We start from the raw sequence: 26692 nt of genomic DNA, 5'->3' as shown, positions 1-26692 counted from the left end.
TTGATGTGAATGCTTGTGTGTCTGTGCTTATCACTTTAGAATGAAATAAAGTAACATTGGTGGAGGCTTTTGGTCAGAGGTGTCCAACTGGACTTGCAGCCTGCTTTGGAAAGGTGTTCTTGTGGGTTTGTTGTCATCTTTGTGCTGCCTCTAGTACTTGTTCTCCCATTTCAGTAGGTTAGGGAGAATAATTAGGCAGAACTAATGAGGTGATATAATGGCGAGAAGTTCAAATTTCCCACTGGTCTAGTAAGATGTATCAGCTGAGCAAGATGAAGAAATGCTGGAGCTCGTGTTATGGAAGCAGCGGGAGTTATGGAGCTGTGGAAGGAAAGGGAAAAATAGGCTTCCTCTTTGGTGGTAGTGAGCTTGGACTCTGTCTTGTCCAGCTGTGTTGTGTGTAGTTTAGGAAGATGAACAGTGAAGTGGGAAAGAAACTGAAATAACAGACGGTGTGGATTATTTTGAAAAATTATTATTGCTAATAATCTTATTTTGTAATAGCTCAACAGGTGGACTTAATTTTGGAACTCTGGGCTCTTCTACTGCTACAGCGACTACATCAGCTCCTTCAGTGGGCTTTGGGAGTGGACTTTTTGGATCAAAATCAACAACTGGCTTTACACTAGGAGGTACCAGTACAGGTAGAAAAAAAAAATCTTGTACAGCATAAATTTGAATCAACAGTGAAGAAATATGTCATCTGTACACAAAAATGGAGTCATAATGTGGTTTTTTTTTACAGTACTGTAGCTCCAAATATTACTTAAGTATTGTAAAAAGGCTTCTTTGAACAGTGTAAAAGGTCATTCACTGAGAATTATGCAGTATCACTGCTGCAGAAACACAAATACGCTATCTGCGCCTATATGTAGTTACATAATTTGAATCCTGAAGTTTTCTAGAAACCTAACTCTTCAGTATGCTCAAATTTATGATTTAAGATTGTGATATATTTTGATCTGAGAAATATTTTAAAACATTGTGAGATCATTAGTATTTGTAATGTGATGTTTGTAACCCTGCTATAATAATAATTTCTGGTTTTGTTGTTTAATGTTTTCTAATGTCAGCAATCTATATGAGGAAATTAGTATTTTCAGGTGTCTAATTCAGATTCTTGTAGCAGTATTGGAGAGCAAAAGAATAAAACTTTTCTGACTGGCAGTATTTTTTTTCTTCAGCCATCGTGCAGACATAACCTAATAGATTTTAATTACTCCATTACTATTAGGCAAAATGGTCTTTTTTTTTTTTTTCTTCTTGTACACTTGTATGAGCAGGTAGGGGAAGTTCTAAGAACCGATCTACTAGAAATAAATTTGACAGTAGACTTGAAAGCCCACAATACTGTGTTCAGCTACATCTGGGTAATTTTCTTTGAGCTCTCAGTGATTCTTTTGATCTTATAAACAGATGTTTTTTGAAAATGTGAAATGGCCTAGCATTGTGTTCAAAATATTCTCTTTAAATTACCAGTGGGGCAGAAACTGTAAACCAAGACAAAGGATTTTGCAAATATTTTGGGCCTTACAATCCTCTTAGTTATACTGTAAATCTGCTGGTTTTCATACTAATATGATGTACTGCCATATGGCTGAAAAAATACTTGATGGAATTACTAGTTTCCATATTTGTGTTTACCCTTTTATTTAACATTTCAAACAATTTGCTGAACTGCTGTGTTAACATCAGCTTCACTATTAGCAGTTTATTATTGAAAATTTACTTAAGTCAGTTATGCTTTGATTTGTGCTGCTGGTGCTTACAAATACTGTTTTCTCTGTTAATGTTTTACTTTAAACATACCAAAGAAAAAACTTGCATAATAGTTTCATAATGTAGTATTATTATCAGTGTTTTGTTGTCTTCAATTACTATTCTGATTCTGTTTGTTTGTATTCTTAAAGCAGGAACAGCAACAACTATTGCTACAGGACTGACACTAGGTAAGGACCTAATTTGGATTGTAATGTTATAAAGGCATAATTACCTCGCTTAGAAGAATAAAGAAGGTTGAACTGGGAAAGGACATTAGGAATATTTTGCTTTTGTTTCTCTGATGCATCCCTAGTGACTATTTTTCATTGAATATACAGGAATTATGTTGTGGGTTTTCTTTTTAAACACCAGTCTGCGGGGAAACAGAGCTTGAGTAACACAAATGTTAGGGGTTAGAGTGGTGCTCAGTCTGCAGTCCAAGAACTTAGGAAGCCATGCTGTGAATAAATAAAGAGAAAATGGTGTTGGATAAAGAAGCACATGAACTGGTCAGAAGGGAGGAACAGCAGATAACCTAGAACAGACTGTGTAATGCATAATCATACGTGGCAGTTGGTACTTTGCAGATGAACATTAGTTCTTTTCAGTAACTGAATGAAATAATGTCATCCAAAACACACACAGCAATTACTGAGGACACTAAGTATGTGTTTCTTATCCTTGCTATTGTGGTTTGTGTATGTACGTGCACACTCCTCCTTTACTTGGGAATATGGATTCTAGAATGTAAAATGGATTCTTACCATGAAAACAGCAAGAAAACAGCTTCTACTAGAAGCTTTATTTGGTTTACTTCAAAAGTGTTCAACAGCAAAGTTTGAGGGAATAACATTTCAACATGGCTTTCATGTTTAGAAATCTAAAGGATATGTGGGTTCATTTTGGTATGGTTATCCAGTTGAGAATTTTTAGTCTGTATTTTGGCTGATACTGTTTACAGCTCCATCTATCAATACTTCGTTGCTTCTGTTAGATGCTCTTGGTGGCAGCTCTTATTTTTACAGTTTTCTTTAGATTACCATGAGATTTAATCATCAGTCCATGATTAAAGCCCTTTGGATCATTAGGAATTCTGGAGCAAAAATGCCTGTGCAATTTATGTAAACCTTTGAAATTGAGCTGAAAGGTGCTATGGGGACATTTTACTTGATGCAAATTATCTTGCATGCCATGGTGCTCGTGATGGTTAATTGGGAATAGTTCAGAAGATAAGGTGAACTGAGCATTTATTCTCAAAGAGAATGTTCTAAGAGCAAGAATTGGGTTTGGGTTTCTTTCAGGCACACCTGCCACCACATCAGCAGCTACCACAGGCTTTAGTTTGGGTTTCAACAAACCTGCAGGTTCAGCCACACCATTTGCTTTGCCTGTTACTTCTACCTCAGCCAGTGGCCTGTCATTATCGTCTGCTCTTACATCGACTCCTGCAGCAGGTAGGAAAACGTTCAGGTGATTTGGAGTTTGTGTTGGTTTATTTTGAAAAAAACTTTATGGTAAAACAGTTCTACGCTCTAATTTTCTTGTATTTACATAATTTTCTGATGCTTTATTAAGAAGGTTCATTGGACTTCACTAGTTCTAAATTTGGGTACCCTAATACAGATAGATTTATGTTTATATAGAGGGCAGTATACCATGTGATATAGCCAGCATATAACGTAAGTCAGCAAGAGTGTAGCAAGAACTGATGCATCATGTAAAATCGTTATTTTTGTTGTTGTTAACACCACTGAAGGTTGAAAGCTTCCTACTTGAGCAGCTGAAAAGTTTGGAAAATGTCTGCCTTTTGTAGATGACCTGAAATGGTTAACAAGTAGTGGAAAGAAGATTTTTCCAGTGTAGTTCTCCTAGTGGCACACACCTGCCGTCATATTTAACTCGCCTAAACTGTGTTGTGCATGATGATAATTAAGACTGCAGTTCACTTTTCTTAGGAATCTGTGTTTGAGCACAGCTATCTCTGCTCTTTACACTGTCTCTTTATGCCTGTGGTCTTCCTGTGCTCAGTTCTTCCCTGTCCTACCAAAATGTGGGATGCTTGATTCCAGAAGGCAGCTCAAACTACCCACAAAATTTTCTTGTAACGTGTGTCTTGTGTAAAATAGTTTGTTTCACATAAAACATTAACTTTTGAACTTTTTAATATAAAAGTTACTAGTACTTGTTCGATCCATTATGCTATAAAATAAATTCTGTGGAAAGTTCTAGATTTTCTAGTATTCTGTGAGACTCAGATTTTCTTTAGTTGCAGGTAAATATGGACAGATCAAGATTATGATATTGTAGAACAAAATAATGTATGATTCAAAAGTTTCTGTGTCATTGGAAGATCTGCAGGAAATAAGAACAACTTAATTTATTATCCAGTTATGATTAAGATGCTGTTCAGACCTTTCAGATGGTCTGTGGATATATTTGGATGGAGTGTCTGCATGAAGCTGGTTTTCTTTTTCTGCAGGAACTACTGGCTTTACATTAAATCTGGGTGGTACAACTGCTGCAACTACAACTGCCTCCACAGGCCTTTCCTTAGGAGGAGCCTTAGCAGGTTTAGGAGGTTCACTATTCCAGAATACAAGCACAGCAGCAACAGGTAGAAGATATTTTAGTATTTCCCCCCCTTGTGGCTTAAAATGTTGAAATTTAATGTGTTATTGTATAAATTCATAATGTAAGATTTAGTTTATATAAAATTTCATGCTGTGAAAGTGTAATTTTTTAAGTGTTACTGTTACAAATAGTGTTGAAATCCATGGACAATAAAAGTGAAATCTGGAAACTTTGCAATAATTGATGTAAGCACATTCCTCATAAATGGGAGAGAACATGTATCTCCTTCAACTGTGGAGAAGTTGAAATCTTATTTGGGTGGCTTTTAGTCTGAATGAAACCATTAACCTTAACCATTAGTATTGTCTTTTTACAGCTTACTGTCTTTTTCAGCTCTAGAGGAAAAATTTGTTACATTGAGGTATAGTCTTGGTAACACTGCTCTTAAACTATGAAAGAAACAGAAAGATACTTAAGATGCTGATGGTGTTAGCTATCTAATTAGCTATCTCATAATGTGAAGAAATTACGTGAAAAGATTTGCACACAGTTGTATGAAACTTAATGCAATCTGTGTTGTTCTCTGTTTATTTTGTATATTTTTAAAAATCCAAATGTAGTAAAAGGACCCTGAAATTGCAAACAAGTTGTAATTATCAATGTTTTAAGTGCAGAAATTCTGTTTGGATTTCTTGTAGGACTTGGGCAGAATGCTTTGAGTTTGACTCTGGGGACAACTGCAACTCCTTCAACTACTGCAAATGAAGGTCTTGGTGGCATTGATTTCAGTAGCTCTTCAGACAAAAAGAGTAAGTTTGTTTTTAAAACATTTGTAATTTTTTTTTGAGAAAATTATCGGAGCACTACAGCAATGATACTATGCCTTAGTGTTAGGAGTGTAGAATTAAAGCTGACAACTTTAACTCCCCCTGCCAAGGCATTTCAGTTAGCTTCATTCTTAGCATTCTGTGCTTGTATAGAAGACTATTATTTTGGTTGCAAATGCAATGCAATTTAAATTTGTTTATAAGCCAATATCATACTCGTGAACCAGGACCTATATCCTCCTGTTTGCTAAAAGGCCATGGCAAATTTCTGAACAGCTATATGTCAAATAACCACTAGAGGGGGGGGAGCAGAGCTACAGAAGGCATTGCAAATACAAAAAGTACTTGTTTGAAGCCATCTTTCTGTAACTGTAAAAGATCTTAAACCTTGTTGTTTGGTTTGTTTTGTTTTTCTGGAAAACCTACGCAGTAAAATGTCATATTTTTAGCTGTTATTCTTCAAAGCTGCATTTCTTGTGGTGTGTGGTTTTATCTGATACATTCTATCAGGTTAAGACCAGTTGTAAAAATTTTACGTCCGTGGTAGCTTTAAAGTACTTAAGTAGCAGAATATTGAGCATTGACACATGGACATCTATTGTGTTGTCTTGCCTTTGTACTTTCAGAGTAAGCTTAACTAAAGCTGATTATAAAATGTGCATTTTCTCTGAGGAATCAATACTGTTAATTTAATCTTGTGATTCCATTCAGCAGCTACATTTTAAATTAGGTGTACCAGTAGCTAGAAGAGAAAAAAGTACAGAAATTCCATGAAACCATCTTTACAGAATAACATACATTGTGGAGACATAGTTTTTTGTACTTGTAGAAGAGATGACATATAAACTGTCCAAACTGGAGTGCTCTGCATGATGTTGATTGTTTTTGGAGCTTATTACTGAAACTGGGAGTGATAAAAAAGCTCTGATTCCTAGGTTCTTATGGGATTTCTGTTACTATAATACTAGAATATCACAATGTTTCCATAATATACAAGTATCTTAAAAAGAGTACCACAGACTCTATCTACTGAAGTCTAACATCTCCCAGCATTGTTTTGCCCAGCTCTTAGGGTGGAAACTTGAATGCATACCTGAATTCCCTGTATGTTGCATAGTGGAACTGGGTGCATGGGTCTGTTGCTGTCAGGGTAATAAGCAGAGGTCCCTTAGCTAAGCAGTGGGAATTGTTGAAGTAGACTGTTTTTTGAGTTTTCTTTTTTCTTTTTTTAAATTTAGGTTTTATTTTGGGAGTGTCTCCCATAAGGGGTAGTGCTAGCTTAAGCAGCCCTGACAAATATCCCTACCTGTGTGCTGCTACTCAGTTCTGTCAGTACAATTGCTTGTACTACTGTATAAGGAACTGCGCTAAGGTTTAAGGGTGGTGGCTTTATTGTTTTGAGGGTTCTATTTTGTTTCCTTCCTTAAGAAAAGGAAGGAGGAGGTGTGGCTACCAAGGAAAAGTGCCCTAGGAATCTCAGAATAGACAGGAACTATCACCTTTGTTCTCTCTTCTGGAATTGGTTATAAAAAGCTTTTCCTACTGAAGACTGTCTGTCTAGTATGTCTTTGAAATATGGCTGCACAAAAATAAACTGTTCTTATACTTATTTTTCTCGTTTATTACTAAAAAGAATGTAAAAATTGAAGCATTTGTCCACAAAGTAGCAAAATCTGATTTTAAATATTTATCTTTTACTGTGTAAGTATTGTTCTGGGGCACAAAAAAAGTGGCTAGAGAGAGAAAGCAAGGTATACTTAGTTTTCTGTCTAATTTTTGGGTTATTAGCAGAGAAAGGAGTCCTGAATTCTGGGGTGTATGCTTGCTTTTTTTTTTCTTCCCCCCGATTTTCTGGGTTTTTTTGGTTTTGTTTGTTTGTTTTTTGTTGGTTTTTTGTGTGGGGTTTTGTTTGTTTGTTTGTTTTGTTTTTTTTCTTTTTTTTTTCCCCTTAGCAAAAGGCATAGGGAATGGTCTGAGACTCCAGGTTCTCTAAGTGTCCTGGTACTGGTTGACAGTCTGCAGACAATTTAAGTAGGTGTTGCTTCTAAAAGTAACTTCTCCTGGCCTGGGCACTGGCTTCTGCAGCTGAAAATGTTTGTGGCACTGGCTTTAGCTACATTGCTGCTTTGTGTCGTGATGGCACTGAGAGGGAAGTGAGGATGTGAATTCCATCCAGCTGAAGAAGATGAAGCTCAGTGAGTATTCTCCCTAGCAGACTGCTGCTGTATGGGATGTGTTATGCATGATACTGTTTTCAGCTCTATTCTGTTATTCAGAGGCATAGTTTGGAGTGTGTAGGTGGTAGGTTAGCAGTACCAACTTCAGTTCTGTAAAACCTCATTCATTACTGAACTTAATGCAATAGCAGAATTCTTAGGGAAGTCTAATGGGCAAACCTTCATTACCTTCCTACTTGAGAGGAGACTGTTATTGCTGAATTTAAACACTTGAGCGTTTTGTAAGTGCAAGTCTGAGTGAGTTGTGGTTGCATAAGAGGAACAGATTTCTTATGCAACTGCAGTTGTTATGCATTTGTAGTGACTTGTCGAGTGACACAAGATGTTTTGCATTACTTTGTGTGCCCAGAAGTCAGCACCACTGTTGAGCTATTGTTCCTGGAAAGATATTTATCTGTGAAGTGGGATTAAATTAAAATCACCTTTCTTTTATGGCTAGCCTTGTCTGTTCCTCTTATCAAGAGAAAGGGAGCAGATTATAGTCAAGAATTCTTTCTTAAAATCTCACTAAGGTTGTTTTGTTTGTTCTTCAAAGTTTTATTTCTAACCTGCAGTTTTTATTTTCTAGGTGACAAAACAGGAACAAGACCAGAGTAAGTATTCAGGTTTTCTTTGGATTCCATGTCTTCTCAGAAAACAGCTGAACTAAATATATTGGCTTTTGTACAACTTCGATCTTGAAAAAGGCGTAAATGTAAATAACCAACTTTTGCAATATGGACAATTTAGTAGTTATGGTTCATCATTTTAAATATTGCAATTTTCCCATCAAATGTGATACCTACAGCTTATCTGGCATCTGCTAGACACTGGTCATTCCTAGTCGTGGCATATATGCAATAGGTGCGAAACTGTTCAGTCAGTCACTTGAATGTTTTAATGGTATTTAGAAGTTATGCAAAAATGTTGGGCAGTATTAAAGCACCATCTAAACGTGCATTGTCTCTTTTAGAGATAGCAAAGCACTAAAGGATGAAAATCTACCTCCTGTAATATGTCAAGATGTAGAAAATCTACAGTAAGTAGTGGTTTTTACTTATAGTAGTTTAATAGCTAAAGTATTGTATGCTATCAGTGCTCTGTGACAAAAACACCCTGCTGCAGGCTGCATGCAGGATAACTTACTAGCCCGAGGCCTTTCTGCAGGTTAACCCTGGGAACAGAGTAGGCAGATAGCTGAAGTCTGGGGCTGTTTGGTTTTTTTTTTTTTCAGTCTTGCTTTTCCGTGCATTTACACAAATGGGTATACCCAACAGATACGCTCTTACAATCTGACCTATGTCTCTCTGGGAGTATTAAGCCTGTTGCACGTGCATAGTAAGTGTTGAAGCTTATGTCTGAATTGCATGTGCATTGTGGATCTCATATGGAATAGAACTGCAAAAGAACCTTTCCTTGGACAGGAAGGAGCCAGGTTGTAGACTAGTCAAGGAGGCTATATGTCACTGTCTTTGAGTGTGAAGTACACGTTCCATTTACATAGATACTATATATTATAACACATATATGTAAAATGATTGATATGTATCTTAGCTTGTCAGGGTTCAGCGTAACATGTTTAAACACTTGCTGTTGAAGTTTAGGGATTTTGGTGTTCGTCTGGGTTGTGGGTTTTTGGGGTTTTCTGTTTTGCTTTGTTTGTGGGTTTTTGATGTGATTTTTTTGTTCTGTTGTTTTGTTTTTTGGTTTTTACAGTATTGGCATTCTAGGAGTTAAGATAATACTATGCTATGCTGTAACTTCACTGGTCAGTACTTGATTTTGGAAAAATTATTTTAATAGCTATTTAAATAATGTACCCCAAAAGTAAATACTTGAGTATTTCAACTTGAATACTTTGGGTTTTTTTCCTCCTCACCCTGTTCTTTTTCATTTCCCCAGGAAATTTGTCAAAGAACAAAAACAAGTTCAGGAAGAAATTAGTAGAATGTCCTCTAAAGCAATGCTTAAAGTACAAGAAGACATTAAAGCTTTGAAACAACTTCTGTCTGTAGTTGCCAGTGGGTTACAGAGAAACACTCTTAATATTGACAAGCTGAAAGTGGAAACAGCACAGGTATAATTGAATATAAATTTTATTATGTAGAGTTTGAATGTTGGTTATTTCATATGGATAACTAGCTGCCTTTATCAGTCAATTAAACACGTGTCCAAAAAAATAAAAGTGAAAAATTGAATCCATTCTATTTGAAGTTTCTGGGGAGACTGAAATAATGTGATGTCAGTATTTTCAGATAAGTACAACAGCAATAAAATTACTTTTATTCAGGAAAGCACTTCTCCATAGCAAAGGCAATAGAAGAGAATATCAGCCTACTTTAGTTCAGTTTCGGTTATATATTCAGCTGGTAGTGAAGACATATTTGTAACAACATGCTGGACTGGAGCAGCAGAAATGCAAGTATGTTTTCTTCTGATAACTGAGAGAGCAAAAAAAAAAAAAGGCAAAACATAAACCACCACTACCCTGTAAATTTCAGAGACCAAAATATCTTAACTAGCATTAATATTAATTTAATGAACTTGAGTCATAACTCTACCCACCAGTCCACATCTTAACTATGCAACCAGTTTGAGCTCAAGTTTAGATGCGAGTGTTTTTTAAGTTCTGTATGACTTTTTCTTTCATCTGGCATGTCAAGGCTGCTTGCTACATAAATAAGTGTATTTTATTCTAAAGTAAAAATGATGCTTTTTTTTTTTGTCTATATCTTTTGATAACAAAAGGAAATACCCTATAGCGGTGCCTAGCCAACAATTTTCTGTGAAAACAAAAACTTGTTACTGACATTTTCTTATTTCTGTAAGTGGTGCAGTTGAAAATATTTGCAGAAGCAGACATTGAGTAATTCCTAATGGCAGAGTTATTGGAAGGTATTAAACAGAAGTGTGTGCTGTAATTCTCATGCATAAAAAGATCACTTCCAAAGAAAGACTTTTTTTTTTTAACTAGTTAATATTTTTTTTTTAAAAGGCAAAATAATGCTGTTTGTTTTATTTCTTTTCTTTTAGGCATTTCACTTCCTTGCATTTGACTGTTACATTTTTCCCCCCTAATCCTCAAAAATTATAACAGGATTTCTGAAGTACAACAGAAATCTTATCTCTGATAGTTAAGTGCAATATTTTCTCATCTTCAGAGAGCTCTATGTGCTTTCAGTATATGCTGTTGCTTGTTCATTCCCCAAACTTTTGTTGGTATTTGCAGTTCTCCAACTTTCTGGTAGTCTATTATTTGAAAAATTTCTGGTTGGATTATATCACGGTGTTACCTTAAATATATGAAGAAAATATTTTATGTGAATGAACAGTAGAGTTGTAGCTATTTTTCTTTTTGAACATTTGATAGAGAACCTTATCTTTTATTAATTTTTGATATTTACTTAGGAGCTAAAGAACGCAGAAATAGCATTACGAACACAGAAAACTCCTCCTGGTCTCCAGCATGAAAATACAGCCCCAGCAGAGTGAGTTACTGCTATTCAAAAAAAATGGTCAATCGTATAACTTGGAGAAGACTCTGGGGAGACCTTATTGCAGCCTTGCGATACTTAAAAGTGGATTATAAGAAAGATGGGGACAGACTTTCTAGTAGGGCCTGTAATGATAGGACAAGAGGTAATGGCTTTAAACTGAAAGAGGGGAGATTCAGACTCAATATAAGGAAGAAATTCTTTATGATGAGGATGGTGGAGCAATGGCAGAGGTTGCCCAGAGAGGTGGTAGATGCCCCATCCCTGGAGACATTTAAGGCCAGGCTGGATGGGGCTCTGAGCAACCTGATCTAGTGGAAGATGTCCCTGCTCATTGCAGGACTAGGTGATCTTTAAAGGTCCCTTCCAGCTGAAACCATTTTAGGATTCTGTGAACTTGATAATAGGATTTATTTTTTTCTTCTTCTTGTAACATTTGTACTGAATGCTTCATAGAATCAGTGTTTTATTCCTACGCTTAAGTTAATCTTTCTCAGATATGAGAAATAGTCTTCACTCTCTTTCATCTGGTGGAAGAATGTCAAGAACGTTATAGAAAATAACTGTTGAAGTTAATTACATGAAAATTGTCAGCTGATATAGATCAGATTAAAAAATAGTGGCAAACTAGTGAAGTTTAATCATAGGCTTTTTTTTTTTTTGTCGTGCTCATTTAGCTACTTCAGAATCTTGGTTGAGCAGTTTGAAGTACAGCTGCAACAATACAGGCAACAAATAGAAGAACTGGAAAATCATCTTACTACTCAAGCAAATAATTCACACATAACTCCACAAGGTAAATGTTTCAGTTTTAATATTTCATACATAAAAATGGAGAAGTCTTGTACCTCTAAGAAAAAGTCAGTAAATTATTTCCTGTTATGGTTGGATTTTCTCATTTAATGTACAGAAATAAGTGTTCAGGTAGATTCTGAAGTTGTCCAGTGCAAAGATTAGGAATTAAAGGTTAAATTCATAAAGGATCTTGAGCTTTTTGAGACAGATCTAGTTCCTGAAGTGCAATTTGTAGATGTGGTTTGTTTTACATAGAGATTTTGATACCGAGGTACACAGGAGTAGAAATCACAACTTCTCAGCTTCTGAAAAACAGGAAATAAAGAAGCCTAATATGTTTTGCACTCTTGTTCTACCTGACTTTGGCACCGTTCTTGTAAAAGAACTGGAGTCTTCTCTAGATTTAACTATGGCACTTGCACAGGAGCTGAAAGTGGAAGTTTGTGACTCTTGGTGAGGCCAGGGCACATCTGAGGCGTTATCTTGCAAACACTTGGACTTCCATTTTGTGCTGCCTTTTCTGACAGTGTCTGTTCAGTCCGTCTGTATTTTGCTTTTGTACAATTCCTAGTGAACTCATAGATGTCAGAGAAAGCTCCTGCCTCTTCTCACTGGGTCAGCTCAATCTTGCCTTGTCTATTGATGCTGTTCTGCTTCCAAACAGCTTTTATTGCCTTTGACTGTTGTTCTTGTGGTTAGCGTAACAGTGAGAAAATCTGTTTTCCTTTCACTTTAGTTTCTGTCTTCCTTCTTCTATCCCTTTCTACTAATATGACTTCTCTGTCCACCTGACATTTTAAGATGAGGTCTTTATAGAACATAACAAAACCCCTTGTAGACAGGAGATTTTTTTTTCTTCTTGTAAAGTCTGAGAAATTATGCAGTTGTTTGGGATGTAAGGTTCCTTTCAGAAGACTACCATGTTGTCACAAAAGGAGGCATGGGGACAAAAATGGCTTTTCTGGGAAAGGTGTTCTGTAGTCTTTGATCTGTAAATCTCTGAGCTGGATGGACAATCCTGACAAAACATGGAAGTGGAAGCATTGCCATCCACTATATCCATCTCCTTCCCTTCAGCATCTAGATGTTATAAGGCTGATGTCTGGCACCTTCTATCTTGCACAGGGCTGTCTGACCAGACAAATACGGAAGTCTGCTCTGCCAGCTCCAGATCAAAATGGGAACTCTTCCTCAGTTTCGAGCCTGTTGGTATTGCTTTGATCTCTGACTTAAATTTAGCCTTGTTTGCTGCTACGTCATTCAATCTTGGGATAATCTCTCTGGTCAGAGAATACTGGCTTCTGGATAGTAGTCTTCTGGTTGGTTACCATTCCTGTGATCATAGAAATATTTATTTTGGGGGCCATTTTAGGTACAAGTGCTGCAATAACCAGTGATTTCAAGTGCACGTCATTTTGTGCCAAATTATACTTGAACATCGTGCCATCACACGATGGTACATAAATTCTAGACCTCATATGTCATAAACAGGAGAGCTGTCTAGACCTAGCTTCCAGAATGGAAGATACGCTGAATCCTGAAGATCCTGTGTCTTTCTGTGTGATCTTCTTGTCTGTACAGAGTATGAGAGGAATGCATTCCAGATTTTTCTCAGGTTTTTCAGCAGTTTCTGAAGGTAGTTTCTTTTTCTAAAGGTTGTTTGTATGGGTTAAGCTCAATCTGTTGTGCCAGCATGCTCAGACTGTCAGCACATGATCTAGTGACCTAGTCAGCACAATTATGTATGTGGTTTTTACCATGTCAGAAAAACTTCTTTTACCATGCAGGAAACCATGACCCAGAATGTATTGAAAATTTTGAAACATCTCACGTTCAGTATCACTAAATTGCCTCCAGGCTCTTAGGAAACTTGTGGCCAATCCTACTAGATACCACTGCCTCCAAAACCCTGTAGGTCGGCATGAGATTTATTCCCCAGCTTTTCTTTTTCAGAAAGAAATGCAAGTTGTAATGGAGAAATTCCTTAATGGAAGAGACAGGACTTTTCAGTTCAAGAATCATTGCTATACCTACACATCTTTAAGAATTTGGTAGCTACTATGTACATGTCAGTAGGTTATACATGGGTCCTTCAGAGGAAATGCAGAAGCTGATGTTTTTACAGTGAAAGATCAATTCGCCACTTTTCTGAAAAGTGTTTTTTGTCAGCAGATGGCTTATTTTGCCAAAGCCTTTGAGATTTCCCCTTAAATCCTAAAGTTTTACGTTAGTTGTATCAGTGCACTGAAAACACCTTCATATCTGTGTGGGCAGTAGGATAACCTAGATTTAGGACTTTTCTGTAGTCAAGCTCCCCATTGTGTTTCTGTTTATGATACGCTTGTGAGTAGAGCTAGAATAAGAGATCCTGTGATGCTTGTTAATTGTCTTTGAAAAGTAAGTAAAGCTTCCATTCTACTGCTCTTTCTTTGACAAAGTCAACTGAATGCTTAACTGAGCTTAAAGTCAGAAAGACCAGAAGATAAATACAAATGCGAGAAAATCCATTTTAACAATATTAGTTTTTAAAAAATGAGGTTAAATGTTCCTGTGTAATTAGATGAAGTTAGGTTAAATAATCTTTTTTAGCTTTGCTAAATGATAGAATCATAGGAATCGAATTGCCATATAAAAAAAAAAAAATAAAAGTGTACTTTTAATAAACTTCTCACCCAGTTGCTCTCAAATTCTGTGTTTCTTACAGACATTAACTTATTCTCATGCAATTGTTCTTGTGCTTTGTGCTGTATGGGTTTTGGCTGGGCTTCTTGCTGTGGTATAGACACTAAATCTCTTCTGGTAGTAAGATTGTCACTCACCAATATTGTATGTGCCTCTTACAGATTTGTCAATGGCTATGCAGAAAATCTATCAAACATTTGTAGCTTTAGCTGCACAACTTCAATCAATACATGAAAATGTAAAGGTATGTTGTTTTGATACGTTCCTGTGTATTTAGTGAAAGAACTACAAAGAGTTGCTTTTTGAAAACACATCTGCAGGGTGTTTAGTTTTGTTTTGTTTTTTTTTTCCCCCTGTTAAACTAACTGCTTTTAAAAATTTTCAAACTGTCCTGCAGAGGTGCTTTGATTAAAAAAGTAACTTTTTCTCATCTAAAGTGTAATTTGAATTATTTAATTAAATTGATGACAGCAACTGACCATAATCATGTAGGTTACAAAATGTTTTCCATTTAACTCTTTTCCCCTTATAATTTTTGATTGATTTTTGAAATGTCTGTCTTTGAGTTCATGTTTGTGTCTTTTGCATTTTGCCCAATGACCTCTTGATCTCAAGAAAAGAGGATCTAAATCTCCTCTTACTCAAATAGGTAACAGAAAAAAGTCGATATTCATACATAAACTTTTTCAACATGCTGAAGAATTTTAGGCAAAATTGTGTTCTGGCTTAATTTTTTCAACCTGGTTTTCATGGAAAGTCAAATAATGAAAGAAAACGTACTGTGAAAAAATGCTAATGTACCAAAGATCCTAGTTAGGCTTGTTTTCTCCGTCATGGACTCTGGCTTGAGTTTCCCATTCATGGTTCTGGACATATTGATAAAATATCAATGTTCTACAATCCATAACTTTTCTTGAGATCATCAGAACCCTTGGTTACAAAACAAACAGAAAAAGACACCTTAGAGAAGAGTACAAATGTTTGGGATTGTTTCTGCTAAGTGACTTCCTAAATGGGAATAGCTCTGATAAATATTCTTCTTGTTTCCTTCTCAAAGCTGCTTCTGCACAGTATTGTTAGTTCTATAAACATCTGAAAGTTTTTTGCTTTTCCTGAGTTAAGTTCAGGAATACCAAGGATCTTGTGTGAACTGGATTCCTTGCATTGCATTGCTTCTGTCAGCATGGTAATTCACTGGTTTTACACGTACCTGCAATCAGGTATTTGTGCTGCTCTTAGCTAACTCGGTTTTGGTACCAGATGTAGAATATATCAGGTCCTCCATAATTTTGGCAGAATTACACAAAAAGGATCTCAAATGTGTCCTCGGCTCTTCTGAGATCTGAGTGTAGCCTCAGGTCATGCAGTGGTCTTTGTGATGGTATGTTTTTGTTGTTCTTCAATATGAAGAGCTGGATTCACATGCAAGTATAAGCAATAGTACCTTCAGTGCCTTGTCAGTGTGACTGCACAGAAAAGACTTTACTTCAGCTTAAGAAGTATTCTACTGCTTGAAACTAAGAAGTTGGTTTGAGGATTGTTTTATCTTTGGGGGATTTTTTTGAGATTTAATCAAGTGGATAGACATGAGGGCTTGTATTTTAGAAGACAATTGTAACTAAAGCTTAAAAATCAGAAAAATGCATGTACTGCTTAAGTGGATTTGTCCTTCTGACCATCTGGTTTAGTTTATCAGACAGGAGATGCTGTGAGAGGAGAGCAGTTAAAGTGCTGTCTCTGTTGTACCTGGTTGTGATACGGTTTGTGAAGGCAGAGCTGTGGCCACAATACATTCCTTTGTCAAAAGTTGGCTTTCTGGTTTGTACATACACTTTGATTCAAAGGTCTGAAGTTGCAGAGAAATGTGACCTGAAACATCTTTGTATTTGCTAAATATATTTGTATCGTGTATGAACATATACATAGATACATTTTTTAGTGAAGAGTAAAATGTGCTTGCGTACGATTCAGGTGGAGAATGTCGTTAAACCATTCAGATCAGCTCTACAATATCTCTACATTTCTGGTAGCTCCTGTGGCAGTCATTATGACATAATATTAAATCTCAGAGTTTGACAAATGTCTTGTCTCTCCAAGGACAGCACTCCTGATGTGATGATGAGGTCATTCTTTCTGTGTGTTTCCTGTTGTTGCTGATTGGTATAGGATTGTAGCTGTTCAAATCCTGAGTCAGAATGTTTGGACTGTTAGCTCCTCTTCTTGGAAACAAGTGTATCCTTAGCCAGGAACACAAGACATGTTCTGTCTTCAATAAAATTCAATTCAATGTACTGTTCTGTGGTTTTAATAAATCTATTATGTTTAAGGAATCTCTGTTAGAGGATAGAAATAATTCCATCAGTTCTTTATTGAAGCCATTTATTCTTTTTATGTTACCTAAGACATCCATAGTTCTCTCATCTGTGACAGATAGAAATGGCTCAGGATGAACAGGCCCAGCCAGGGGTTGCCACAGAATGTGAGCTTTTCAGGAGGGATGGAGCATAGGGATAGGGAGGAGGGACACAACACAACAGACTAGGGCTGCTCGTTAGTGGAATTATCTATTGCATTTGTACTGCATTACATTCTTGATGAAATGCATCAGAAACAAGAGTGAATTCTAAAATTCTGGTATCTTCTTTAGCTTTGTGCTAAAAAATAAATGTAAGAGTGAGATGAAGGAGAGAAATACAGGTGAAGGTGATATGGGAGCAAAAGCAAGACTCCATGCAGAAAGGGTAGCACCAAACAGTATGTTATTTTATGTTACAAGCTAGTGATGTGGCTGTATTTTGCCTCTTAGGTGAGCTAGTACAGTGATAGTACCAGAATTGTGCTGATTTACACCAAGGTCAAAAGATTTTGATACCATTCAGTATGTTAGTCTTTTACGCTTGACTGCTTTGCAGAATTTAATTAAGGAACCTCTTCTGGCTGTAGCTGATACAAAACAGTCCCTTCCAGTTCATAGTCTGACTAGATCCTTTCAGACTGGGGTCTTTTTTTGTTGTTTGTTACTGTTGTTTGTTTGGGTTTTGTTTTGAGTGGGGTGTTGTGGTCTGTTTATTTTTGGTTTTTGTTTCTTGTTATTTTTTTAAGGAATTGTTATATATAACTGTCTCTTCCCTTACTAAGTTAAGGTTTTATGTCAAATACACTGAACTAAAGTGGCTTCTCCCTACTCCCTGCAGATGCTCAAAGACCAATACCTTGGCTACAGGAAAACCTTTCTGGGGGATGCCATGGATGTGTTTGAAGCGAGACGAGCAGAAGCGAAGAAGTGGCAGAGCGCGCCACGTGTTACCACTGGACCGACCCCGTTCAGCAACATACCAAATGCAGCAGCCGTTGCGATGGCTGCAACACTTACTCAGCAGCAACAGCCTGCTACAGGTCTGAGTGCATTCAAGTTATAGATTATTAGTGTTACAACAATAGTCGATTTGTGTAAAATTTTCTATGAAGTCTTCCTTTGTGTTAGACTAAATCTGAACATTGTGATGAGCAAAGTTACTGATACATAGCCAATAGAAAAATGCAGGGTAGACTTAGCAATAATTATACAACAGATACTTAATCTTGTGAATTTACTTGTATTAGTGACATTTACTGTATTGTTCTAATTTACCCCTTGGAATGTGAGTCTTCACTCTACATCTCTGAATATATATAGTATAGCCTCTTTCCAGAATTGTATGGTTATAGTAAATTATCTCAAATCAGTGAGGAGACAATATCTAAATGCATATTACCTTTTTCTTATGCTAAATTAATAATGCATTTTTATATAGCACTTTGGAACTGTAAAATGAAAAATGCTGTAGAACAGGAAGGATAGTGGAGTAAACATCAGTAGAATAGGAAGACAGATGCCTGGCTTATTATTTTATAGCCAACTCCTTTGTCAGAGTGATGTTGGAGCAGTTTTAGCTAGCAACTCTGCTGTTGTAAGTAAATATTGGAAGGAGTGGATCAGGGATTCTGTGTGTGCACGTGTAAGAGGAAAGCCAAAACAGAAATGCATGATCCACTGCTAATGAAGAGTGGATACATATGGCAAAGGAAATAATTCAAGGCATCTTAGTTGATATTGTTATGCTAACCAACGCTTCTTGGAGAGGGATTCCTGAATGTAGAGGACTGAATTAATATTTAATCATTTAACAGAAATTAGATAAATTCAATTTAACTTCAACATGGCTATGTGTCTTTGTCAGCAAATTATGAAAAGCATAGTTCTACCATTTATTTTCTAAAATGTTATTTATCATAGGTGTACTGAAAGTCATATTAGCACCTTTCCCTTCTCTTGTCTTATAGCACCAGTCATATTTTGAATGGTTTTAATTAGAAACTCATGCAGCAACCACCTTCATTTTGGCAAATTATTAGGCTGTCCTTGCCTTCTCCATAGATGGAAAACATAATGAACTTTCGGTCTTGGCCCTTGTAAACAGCAAGGAGATGAGTTTAAAAGACAAATATTTGAAAATATTTTTAACACAACAAAAAAATTAAGTCTGTATGAAATATTTATATTCTAAACTTCCATCGCAGACCACAGTCTTCTTGTTTCTGCTTTGTTAATCCATGGAAATTCTGTTGAAGTGACATCTGAAAGAGAGTCTAGTTAGAAAACATGAGATAAAGTCGCACTTTGGAATTTTTAATACAAGTGTGAGTTGTGCAGCTTAATGCTGACAAAGTAGTTCCCTTTCCATCTTTCTCCTTGTCTCCTATCTTTTTTTAAACAGTCTCCATGATCTTTACAGGATTACTTGTATATGAAAGTCATATACTTGGGATGTCACATTTAAAGTTATACCTGCATTTTCATGAATTGGGTTGAGGGATTTGAACTTTCTCTTCGTAGTCCAGATTTGAATAACTTCAGTAAATTGATGCCACTTATGGCATGACTTTGTGAATATTCTCTTAGGAGTAGGAGTGAAGTGGGGGGAGAGGCAGAATTGACCTGTATCAACACACCTGAGGTAAGGTGCCTTTATACCTTCAGGTATTTTGTAGTGAAAAGAGCAAAGGGAAGTGTGTGTAGATTGGTTTGGGGTGGGCGTTGTTTCAGTTGGTTGTTTTGGCAGAGTATTTCAAAAGCCAAAAATGTGCCAACTCTAAGAGTGATGCAGATGGAACAAAGCCATTAACTTATGTCAAACATGCCAACAAAAGTAAACAACAATTTGTTTACTACTTATTCAGTTGTGATATTGTTACCCTCCATGCAACTCGCTTGAGGACTTGGATAAATAGATGTGGATTGATGTTTTGAGTGGCACTGCAAGAATACTTAAAATTCTAGAAAATACAGTTAAATGGAACTTGAAGTTATCTTCTTTTCTAGCTCAAAACCAGGATTAGTCGGGCCTGAACTATTCCACAGATATCTTGGAATCTTAAAACACTTTTTGCTGGAGAGGAAAATGTCACACCTTTCCTAAATTACTGATTCCAATGCTTGACGTTTTTCCAACAACTTTTCTGAGATTTCTTAGCTTCAAATTAAGGCTACCACTTTTTGTCTTGGAGTGAAAAAGGAGGGGACTCTATTTTGATTTTTCAGGAATCTTCAGATGTTTAAAGACTTCTGTCTCTTAATTTCCTTTTCCGTGTTTGAGTTTTCAGATGGTCATTTGCTGCAGTAAAACTGCAAATGTTTGCATATTTTAACTCTGTTATATTACTATGAATTGGATAAACTGTCTGCTAGAAGTTAAAATCACACATTTCTTTGCAAGATGTGGATCATGAAGAGTGGGATAGATGAGGGATGGTAGAAGGTTATGAGAGAAAAGACTACGAAATGAGGTGTATATGAAGTAGAGAGAGGGGAGTGTCTTTGTAATACCTGATGTGATGTTACTGTTCTTGAAGATAAGAATAAAACAAGAAAATTAATCTGGGCTTTAAAGTTATTGAGTGAAATATAATATATGGTACTCTAGTATTGAGGGATCAGGATGGTTAGCTTCTTTTTTTAAAAAAAAATGTTTACATGATTAAGTCTATTTCATAAGATTAGTTAGTTACTGTACTTTCTTTGAAAAAGATTATTTATTTTGATGTTGTGTTCAGAAGTCAAAGTAGCTACATCTAAGCTGTGGGATCAGGGAGTGTTTCCCCAGTTCCTGGGTGTAGATATGCACCCTATTTATGTTCTCTCTGTATGCCAAGATGTGTCTGGCTTCTCTTTAAACAAATAAAGCCAGCAGATACTGGCCATATGGAAGAAAGGGAGCAAAGACGTGCTTCACTGGTTTCCTGGGACAGATAATCAGGACACCAGGAACATGGCATGCACACTGAAGCGCAATTTTTGTGCATTTTTTTTGAAGCAAGAGTTGTTAAAATTATGCTTAAGTCTTGTCTGCACACCACCTTTCTCCCTAGTTCAGCACTTTTACTCTGAGCGCAGCTTCACTGGTCGCAGCGAGGCTGGTTGTGCTTTTGTGCAGTAGCAGCTAGAGGTTTAACTGCTGCCTCGCCTGCACCTTCCCTGAGCAATCTTGAATGGCATGGAAGTTAAAATGATGGTGGCTACTCTACCTACTGTTACTGATGGGATTGAAGTAAAAGATTTTAAACTAAATTAAAGCCCAGTGAACTAAGAGCTGTAAATGCAGCAGGCTGAAACTGATGTTTTTCTGGTAAGACTAAGTTATCTTAACAAAATGCTTTTCTTCAAACTCACCTTTCCTTCTCTAAAAATGAATGAAGTACCCCCCTTAACAACTTAGTTACTCTTTCCTTAACTGATGAAGTGCAGAGTCAGTCAAATCATTATCAAGCTATTAGCACACTGTTGTATTTTGGCTTGGCTCTGTATGAGATTGAAGTGCTCATGGAAAAAGATACTAAAATCTTTGTAGCACTTAAAAATTGTATTGTATAATTTGATATTAACCTTGGTTAAAATTAGTCAGTGTATTACTTTGTCAGAATCAGATCGAAGCTGTGACACTAAATTTGTTCACTGTTAGGACCAACTGCAATTTTAAAAATTGCAGTATGTCACTTCAGGGAATCTGGCTGACCTGCCTGGACTCTGTAGTGGGTCCCATTCATTAAACTGAAATGCTCTATGGGGCAAATGTGTCAAGTTTTAAAATGTTAAAATATTTGTTATAATGAATTTGTCATGTACCTATAATAGCCAGAAGTGCCAATTTTTTGCTAGTACTTTTGGCACTGAAGAATCTTTATTACTAGTTTTTTGCTATGGAAAATTATGTTTACTTACAAAACTATAATTATGTTTACTTACAAGAACTATAAATAGCAATGATGCCTTCAGAACGTTATGGTACAAAATCAACAAATATCGTATGCCGTTGCTCAATGAAAAGCTTGTTAGCCTAAGGCATAAGATCCTGTTTATATAATGTAAGGTGTTTTAGAATAATGTTTTTTACTGGCTCTAAAAAGCATGTTGCATTGGGAAAAAAGCTTGGCCTGGAGGACTGTAGGGTTGTTTTAATTTCTTCCACTAACGGTGCCTCCTACTGAGATAGAACCTGTGCACTTGAGAAGGAACTGGATATGTGTTTTGACGTTCTTCTTTTAGTTTATTAGATGACTAAGTGACTTGTGTAAGGATTTTTGTTTCTAATAACATTTTTTTCTTATTTTTCAAGAGCTGCTAGGTAGGTGTATCAGTGTTTAAACTGGATGTAAAGAAGTCTGAAATCTGTGTGAAAATTTGTCATTACAAAATCTGATATACTTTTTTTAGTTGAAAAGAATAGCTTGAGTTTCAAAACTACTCCCTGCTAAGCAGAGACTGAAAGCTAACAACTTTCATTGCCCTTAAAATTTAGTTTAACACTATTTTGAGTATAGAGATGTCATTTAGCTTGGATCACATAAGATTTTGTGTTCCTAGCAAAAATGTTACTTTTCAATATACAGTGCCTTTCACTTGATTCAAAATGATTTCCCATTGAAATCTTCAAATACTGAAATGATTTTACAAGCTTGAAATATTGACATTTTAAAACCCTAGATAAATATTAGTAACAGGAAACTCTGCAGTTTGAAGGAAGAAATTTTGAATGAAACTAAACCCAAATGTGATAATGGTTTAGGAGAAAGACTGAAATAATCTGAGCTGTATAGTAATATTTGAATAAATCATCACTTTGACAGATACATTACATAAAGTGTGTTCAAAGGAGGAGAAGGCTATCTTGAAGAAAGGTGTGAATGTCTGTGGATTAAGAGTTTGGCACTGTATTTTCAATGGTTAAACTTTTTAACTAGTGCACTGAAAACTGTTTGAAAAAGACAGGAATATAAGATTGTACTGTGAAAACTGTCAAAATATTATTGATTATTTATCAGAATTAATTACTTTAAAATGTGTTAGTAATGGGCTAGGAAGTTGACTCTTTATTCCCCAATGCTTTAAAAAAAACAAATAAAAAAAAGGAACTGAGGCTGTAAATTTCATCTTGGCAGACTGAAAATGTTTTTTGACAGTCCTGCATCTTACTGTGAATATGCAGGGAAAGTACTGTCAATTTTTTTTAATTATGGGACAAACTGACTCTGAAATTTTGAATGTATCTACTTCATTAAGGTACACAGAACTGTGCCTTTTGTAAATGTTTTAAACAGGTGTTTTGACTAGTTTACTTGATTGAATGGTGTTATGTAGCAGAGCTTAACAGAACTCAGTTATCACTTGTGTGAAAAATAATTGAATTGTCATGTTACTGTGTAATTGACTTGCTTAAAAATGAACAATAAATTTAATAAAATAAAGTCATTGTCTTGTTTTTTATCTTAGTGTTCTGTTTAAATTTGGATGTAATATTCGAGTAGTTTTGAAGGTTCTTATTTATTAAGTTAACTTTTAGTAATATAGTTTTAGTTACATTAATGTCGGTGCTTATACTTTTAATTCGAAGGTTTTCCCTTATTCTGATCTATTAATACAGGTGGCAAAATGTTGTTACCTATGAGTTCTCTCAAGGTCTTAATTAATGTTTTGAAGTTTAAGGTGAGACTGGCTAACTTTTAAAAATATTAAATGATGTTGTTATTATTATCATGGGTTTTTTAGCTTTGACTCGTTTCACCTTATCACAATTGGTGCTTTCTTAGACTTTTACCAGGTGGATGTAGAGGCAGACAGTGATACAGTTAAGTGAGGAATTCTGATGAGGTGAAGTTTGGGATCTTAATGGGATTTGTTGAAAGCAATGATGTTCACATTATCAAATATTTGAATAAATAAATAAATAAAGGACCTCTTTACTATGAAAGAGTAAGGCAAGTTTGTTCTCATTTTTTTTATACCAGGGCCACAGCCATCTCTGGGAGTTAGTTTTGGAACGCCATTCGGCTCAGGTATTGGCACTGGCTTGCAATCAAGTGGCTTAGGTTCTTCAAGCCTTGGAGGTACACTTTAACTTTTCTAATCTTTCATTGAATTATTATACCGCACATCTGAATCTCTTGCAAACCTTTAACTCCACTAAGAGGATGATCTGTTTCAGGGAGAGACCTTATACAATTTGGCAGTCTGCGCTTTCCAAACTTCTTCATGCCTTGCAGAAGGAGTTGCTAAGGCTAAGAAGCCGTTGTAGCATAAACCCAAGATGAAGTAATCGCATATAAGTTCTGTTCTTAAAGTGAGGAAAGCACATCAAGTACATCCTCTTGTAACTACAACTTCACTTTACATCTATGAAAGTTAGACACCTGAGAGATTGGATCATGCTGTAGCTGAATTTTTTTCACCTGGATGTACAACTGTTAACTGTAGAGACCCTTTTCTGCTTGGCTGTAGATAAGAGTAAATGCTAAAAATTACTAGAGTTTTGGGATCCTGCTTGCTGAAACATATTTGCTTTAGTGATCACTCTGTCCGTCAGTGCTGAGGTGGAAAAAAATCCCTCCTTAAGCTGAAAAATCAACATTTGAAAATGAGGGAAAAATAACTTATTAAAATGTTAATAGTGCTGGTGGGGAATATATTCCAAGAGGACACGTAACTCTGAAACAGTAGGCGGTAATAAAAAAAACCCCATGAAATTCATGTAGACCTTTTCATTTAAATGTAATGAATTCTCAGTAGTAGAACTACAAGTAGAATCTTAAGTGATTAGTAGAATCTAATCTGTGTGTAAATTTCCTGTCTATAAAGGTCAGGGGTTCCTACAGTGCAAGTCAAAGGACACTGGTGTTCTCTGCAGCTTTTGTACAAAATCTGCAAAGAAAATTGTTACATCTGCTGAGCACAAACATGATGTGTTGTGGTTTTTCTTGTTACATCCGCTCTGCAGCCTCAGTCTGCATCCCTACATTTTGCCTCTTTATGAGCCAAACATGGGAATCAGTTTTGTAATGTATTTAGAATAATAAAACATCACTCGGTATTGGAAAGATGTACTTGGATCTTACATCAGTTTACCTTAAGGATCATTTCAATATGATAATTTAAGTCTACCAATGTCTCTTCTCATCAGTTTTTAAGGTATTTAGATAAAAGAAAGTCTGTACCTCTGAACAGGAAAAATAACCTGAGAATAGTGAGCTCCTACAATATTTTAAATGCCTTGAGGGCCGAGGGGAGAGAAAAACAAAAACGACAATAAAATTCTTCCTTTTCAACCAAAGAGGTTGTAGACTAAAGATTGTTTACATATGTTCACCAATCTTGCCAATGCAAATTAGAGAACATTTTCTTTTAAATTGATGGACAACTGCTTCTAGTTTTGACTTAGAGGCCTTGTATATTTTTTTTTCCTAGTTCTCTGTTTAGAGAAGGCATTTCCTTGTGTTTCATCTATTCTGTATTAATTTGCAAAATGTTCATCTTTTGACAAATCAAGAACAGTATCTGATAGAAGCAAGTGTAGAGGAATAAAGGAATATGTGCAATATATCCTGCAGGTGTGCTCTTGGAAACAAATTAGCAAAATGATTTTTTTATCTTAGGGTTGTTGGGGTTTGGTTTTTGTTGTTGTGGTTTTGGTGGTTGGTGGGTTTTTTGTGGGGTGTGGTTTTTTTTTTGGTGTGTGTTGGTTTGGGGTTGTTTTTTTTTTTTTTTGAACAGGACAATTTTTAATGTATACTCATGAAACATCATTTTAATTGGGGAATTTTACTCTCTTTCTGTGATAAAAATTCAATGAATTTTGCTGGTGATAAACATTGAGGCTTTTGCATTTAAGTATTTAACATACGTAGCATATAGATCCTATGCTTGATTAAATATTTGAAGACACCTTGCCTGACCATTGGTAATGCGTTTCAAACTAGGACAAAAGAGTATATCATTTAAATAAGCTATCCTACATTCAAATGGTAATTGCATTATATACCCTTAAAACTCTTACTTGATTTTAAAATTGCAGAAGACTAGAGAATGCTGCTTCAGATAGTGTCTTCAGTCATTACTAGTTTTAAAATCTAAAAATTATTTCTCTAAAGGCTCAATTTGCAGTAAAATACAAGTATTTTTCCTGACACTTGAGACTCAAGATGGGGGCAAAATTACCTCAAATGTAAATACTGCTCTTTTTTTAAAAAAACAAACAAACAAACAACGAACTCTTCAGACAATGGAGAACAGAAAAAGTATTTTTCTTACTGTTTCTTTTGTCTGACCTTTGTATCAAACTGCAACTATCAGCTTTTCCTTTGAAGTAATCTCATATTAACCCAATTTGAAATCTTAAAGTATTTATATTATCAAATTATGAATACCAATTACAAAATGAACAGAACTACTTTTATTACAACTACATGTTTATGCCTGCCCTTTATATGATAATTTTTCCTGTTAAATATTGTGAAATTAAGTTTAAGCCGTTTTGTGGTTTATTAGATAAAGCCGATCCCAAATAAGTGGACCAGGACCCAACTCTAAAATAAGCCAAATGTAAACTCAAAAAAAATTTTACTGTTTTAAGCATAGGAAATTTTTCTTTTAGAGTTGTGGATGAAGATTGCAGCTTTCTGTTAGAGAAGTCATATCACTTCTTTTCTTAGTTTTGGGCCATTTTGTTACCATTTTCTTGTCAATTTAACAGCAATTCAATAGCAAATTTGTAAGCTGATAGTTTACTTCACCTGTTTTTATAGTTTTTCCTTTACTCAATTTTGTATTTTGAAGGAAATATTTTTCTCCAATCCTCTCCTGTTTGCGGTTTTCTTGATACTGCATTGAGAATAAAATTGAGGCAATGATGTTCGGAATATTTGTTTACCAAATAATGCTTAGAATTATGTTTTACTTTTAGAATATTTGCCCAAAACCTATGTGTCTTTAATTGCTGTGTCTGTAATTTTTTGTTGTATGTCTTTACTATTATTCTTC

At 35.7% G+C, this 26692-nt stretch overlaps 1 protein-coding gene across 6 annotated transcripts in view; it reads left to right on the top strand.

Moving 5' to 3' along the window:
* NUP58 (nucleoporin 58) overlaps positions 1-26692 on the top strand; it is a 42266-nt gene that overhangs the window by 2945 nt on the left and 12629 nt on the right. For 2 of the 6 annotated variants that reach the window (XM_080363205.1, XM_080363202.1), the window contains exons 2-14: positions 505-644; positions 1911-1949; positions 3063-3215; positions 4241-4375; positions 5031-5141; positions 7965-7989; positions 8349-8414; positions 9278-9452; positions 10784-10863; positions 11547-11665; positions 14508-14590; positions 17541-17742; positions 23668-23766. In XM_080363205.1, coding sequence (XP_080219331.1) covers positions 505-644; positions 1911-1949; positions 3063-3215; positions 4241-4375; positions 5031-5141; positions 7965-7989; positions 8349-8414; positions 9278-9452; positions 10784-10863; positions 11547-11665; positions 14508-14590; positions 17541-17742; positions 23668-23766 — 1427 coding nt within the window. Of the gene's footprint in view, positions 1-504; positions 645-1910; positions 1950-3062; positions 3216-4240; positions 4376-5030; positions 5142-7964; positions 7990-8348; positions 8415-9277; positions 9453-10783; positions 10864-11546; positions 11666-14507; positions 14591-17540; positions 18039-22509; positions 23108-23667; positions 23767-26692 lie in introns of those variants that run through there. The other 4 variants (XM_080363203.1, XM_080363204.1, XM_080363206.1 and 1 more) reach the window with 4 other exon arrangements.

This window comes from Nesoenas mayeri (assembly GCF_963082525.1).
Source record: "Nesoenas mayeri genome assembly, chromosome: 1".
In the NCBI taxonomy this organism is placed as follows: Eukaryota; Metazoa; Chordata; class Aves; order Columbiformes; family Columbidae; genus Nesoenas; species Nesoenas mayeri.
Note: the sequence above shows the minus strand (reverse complement) of the source record. Positions and strands in the feature narration are given on the sequence as shown.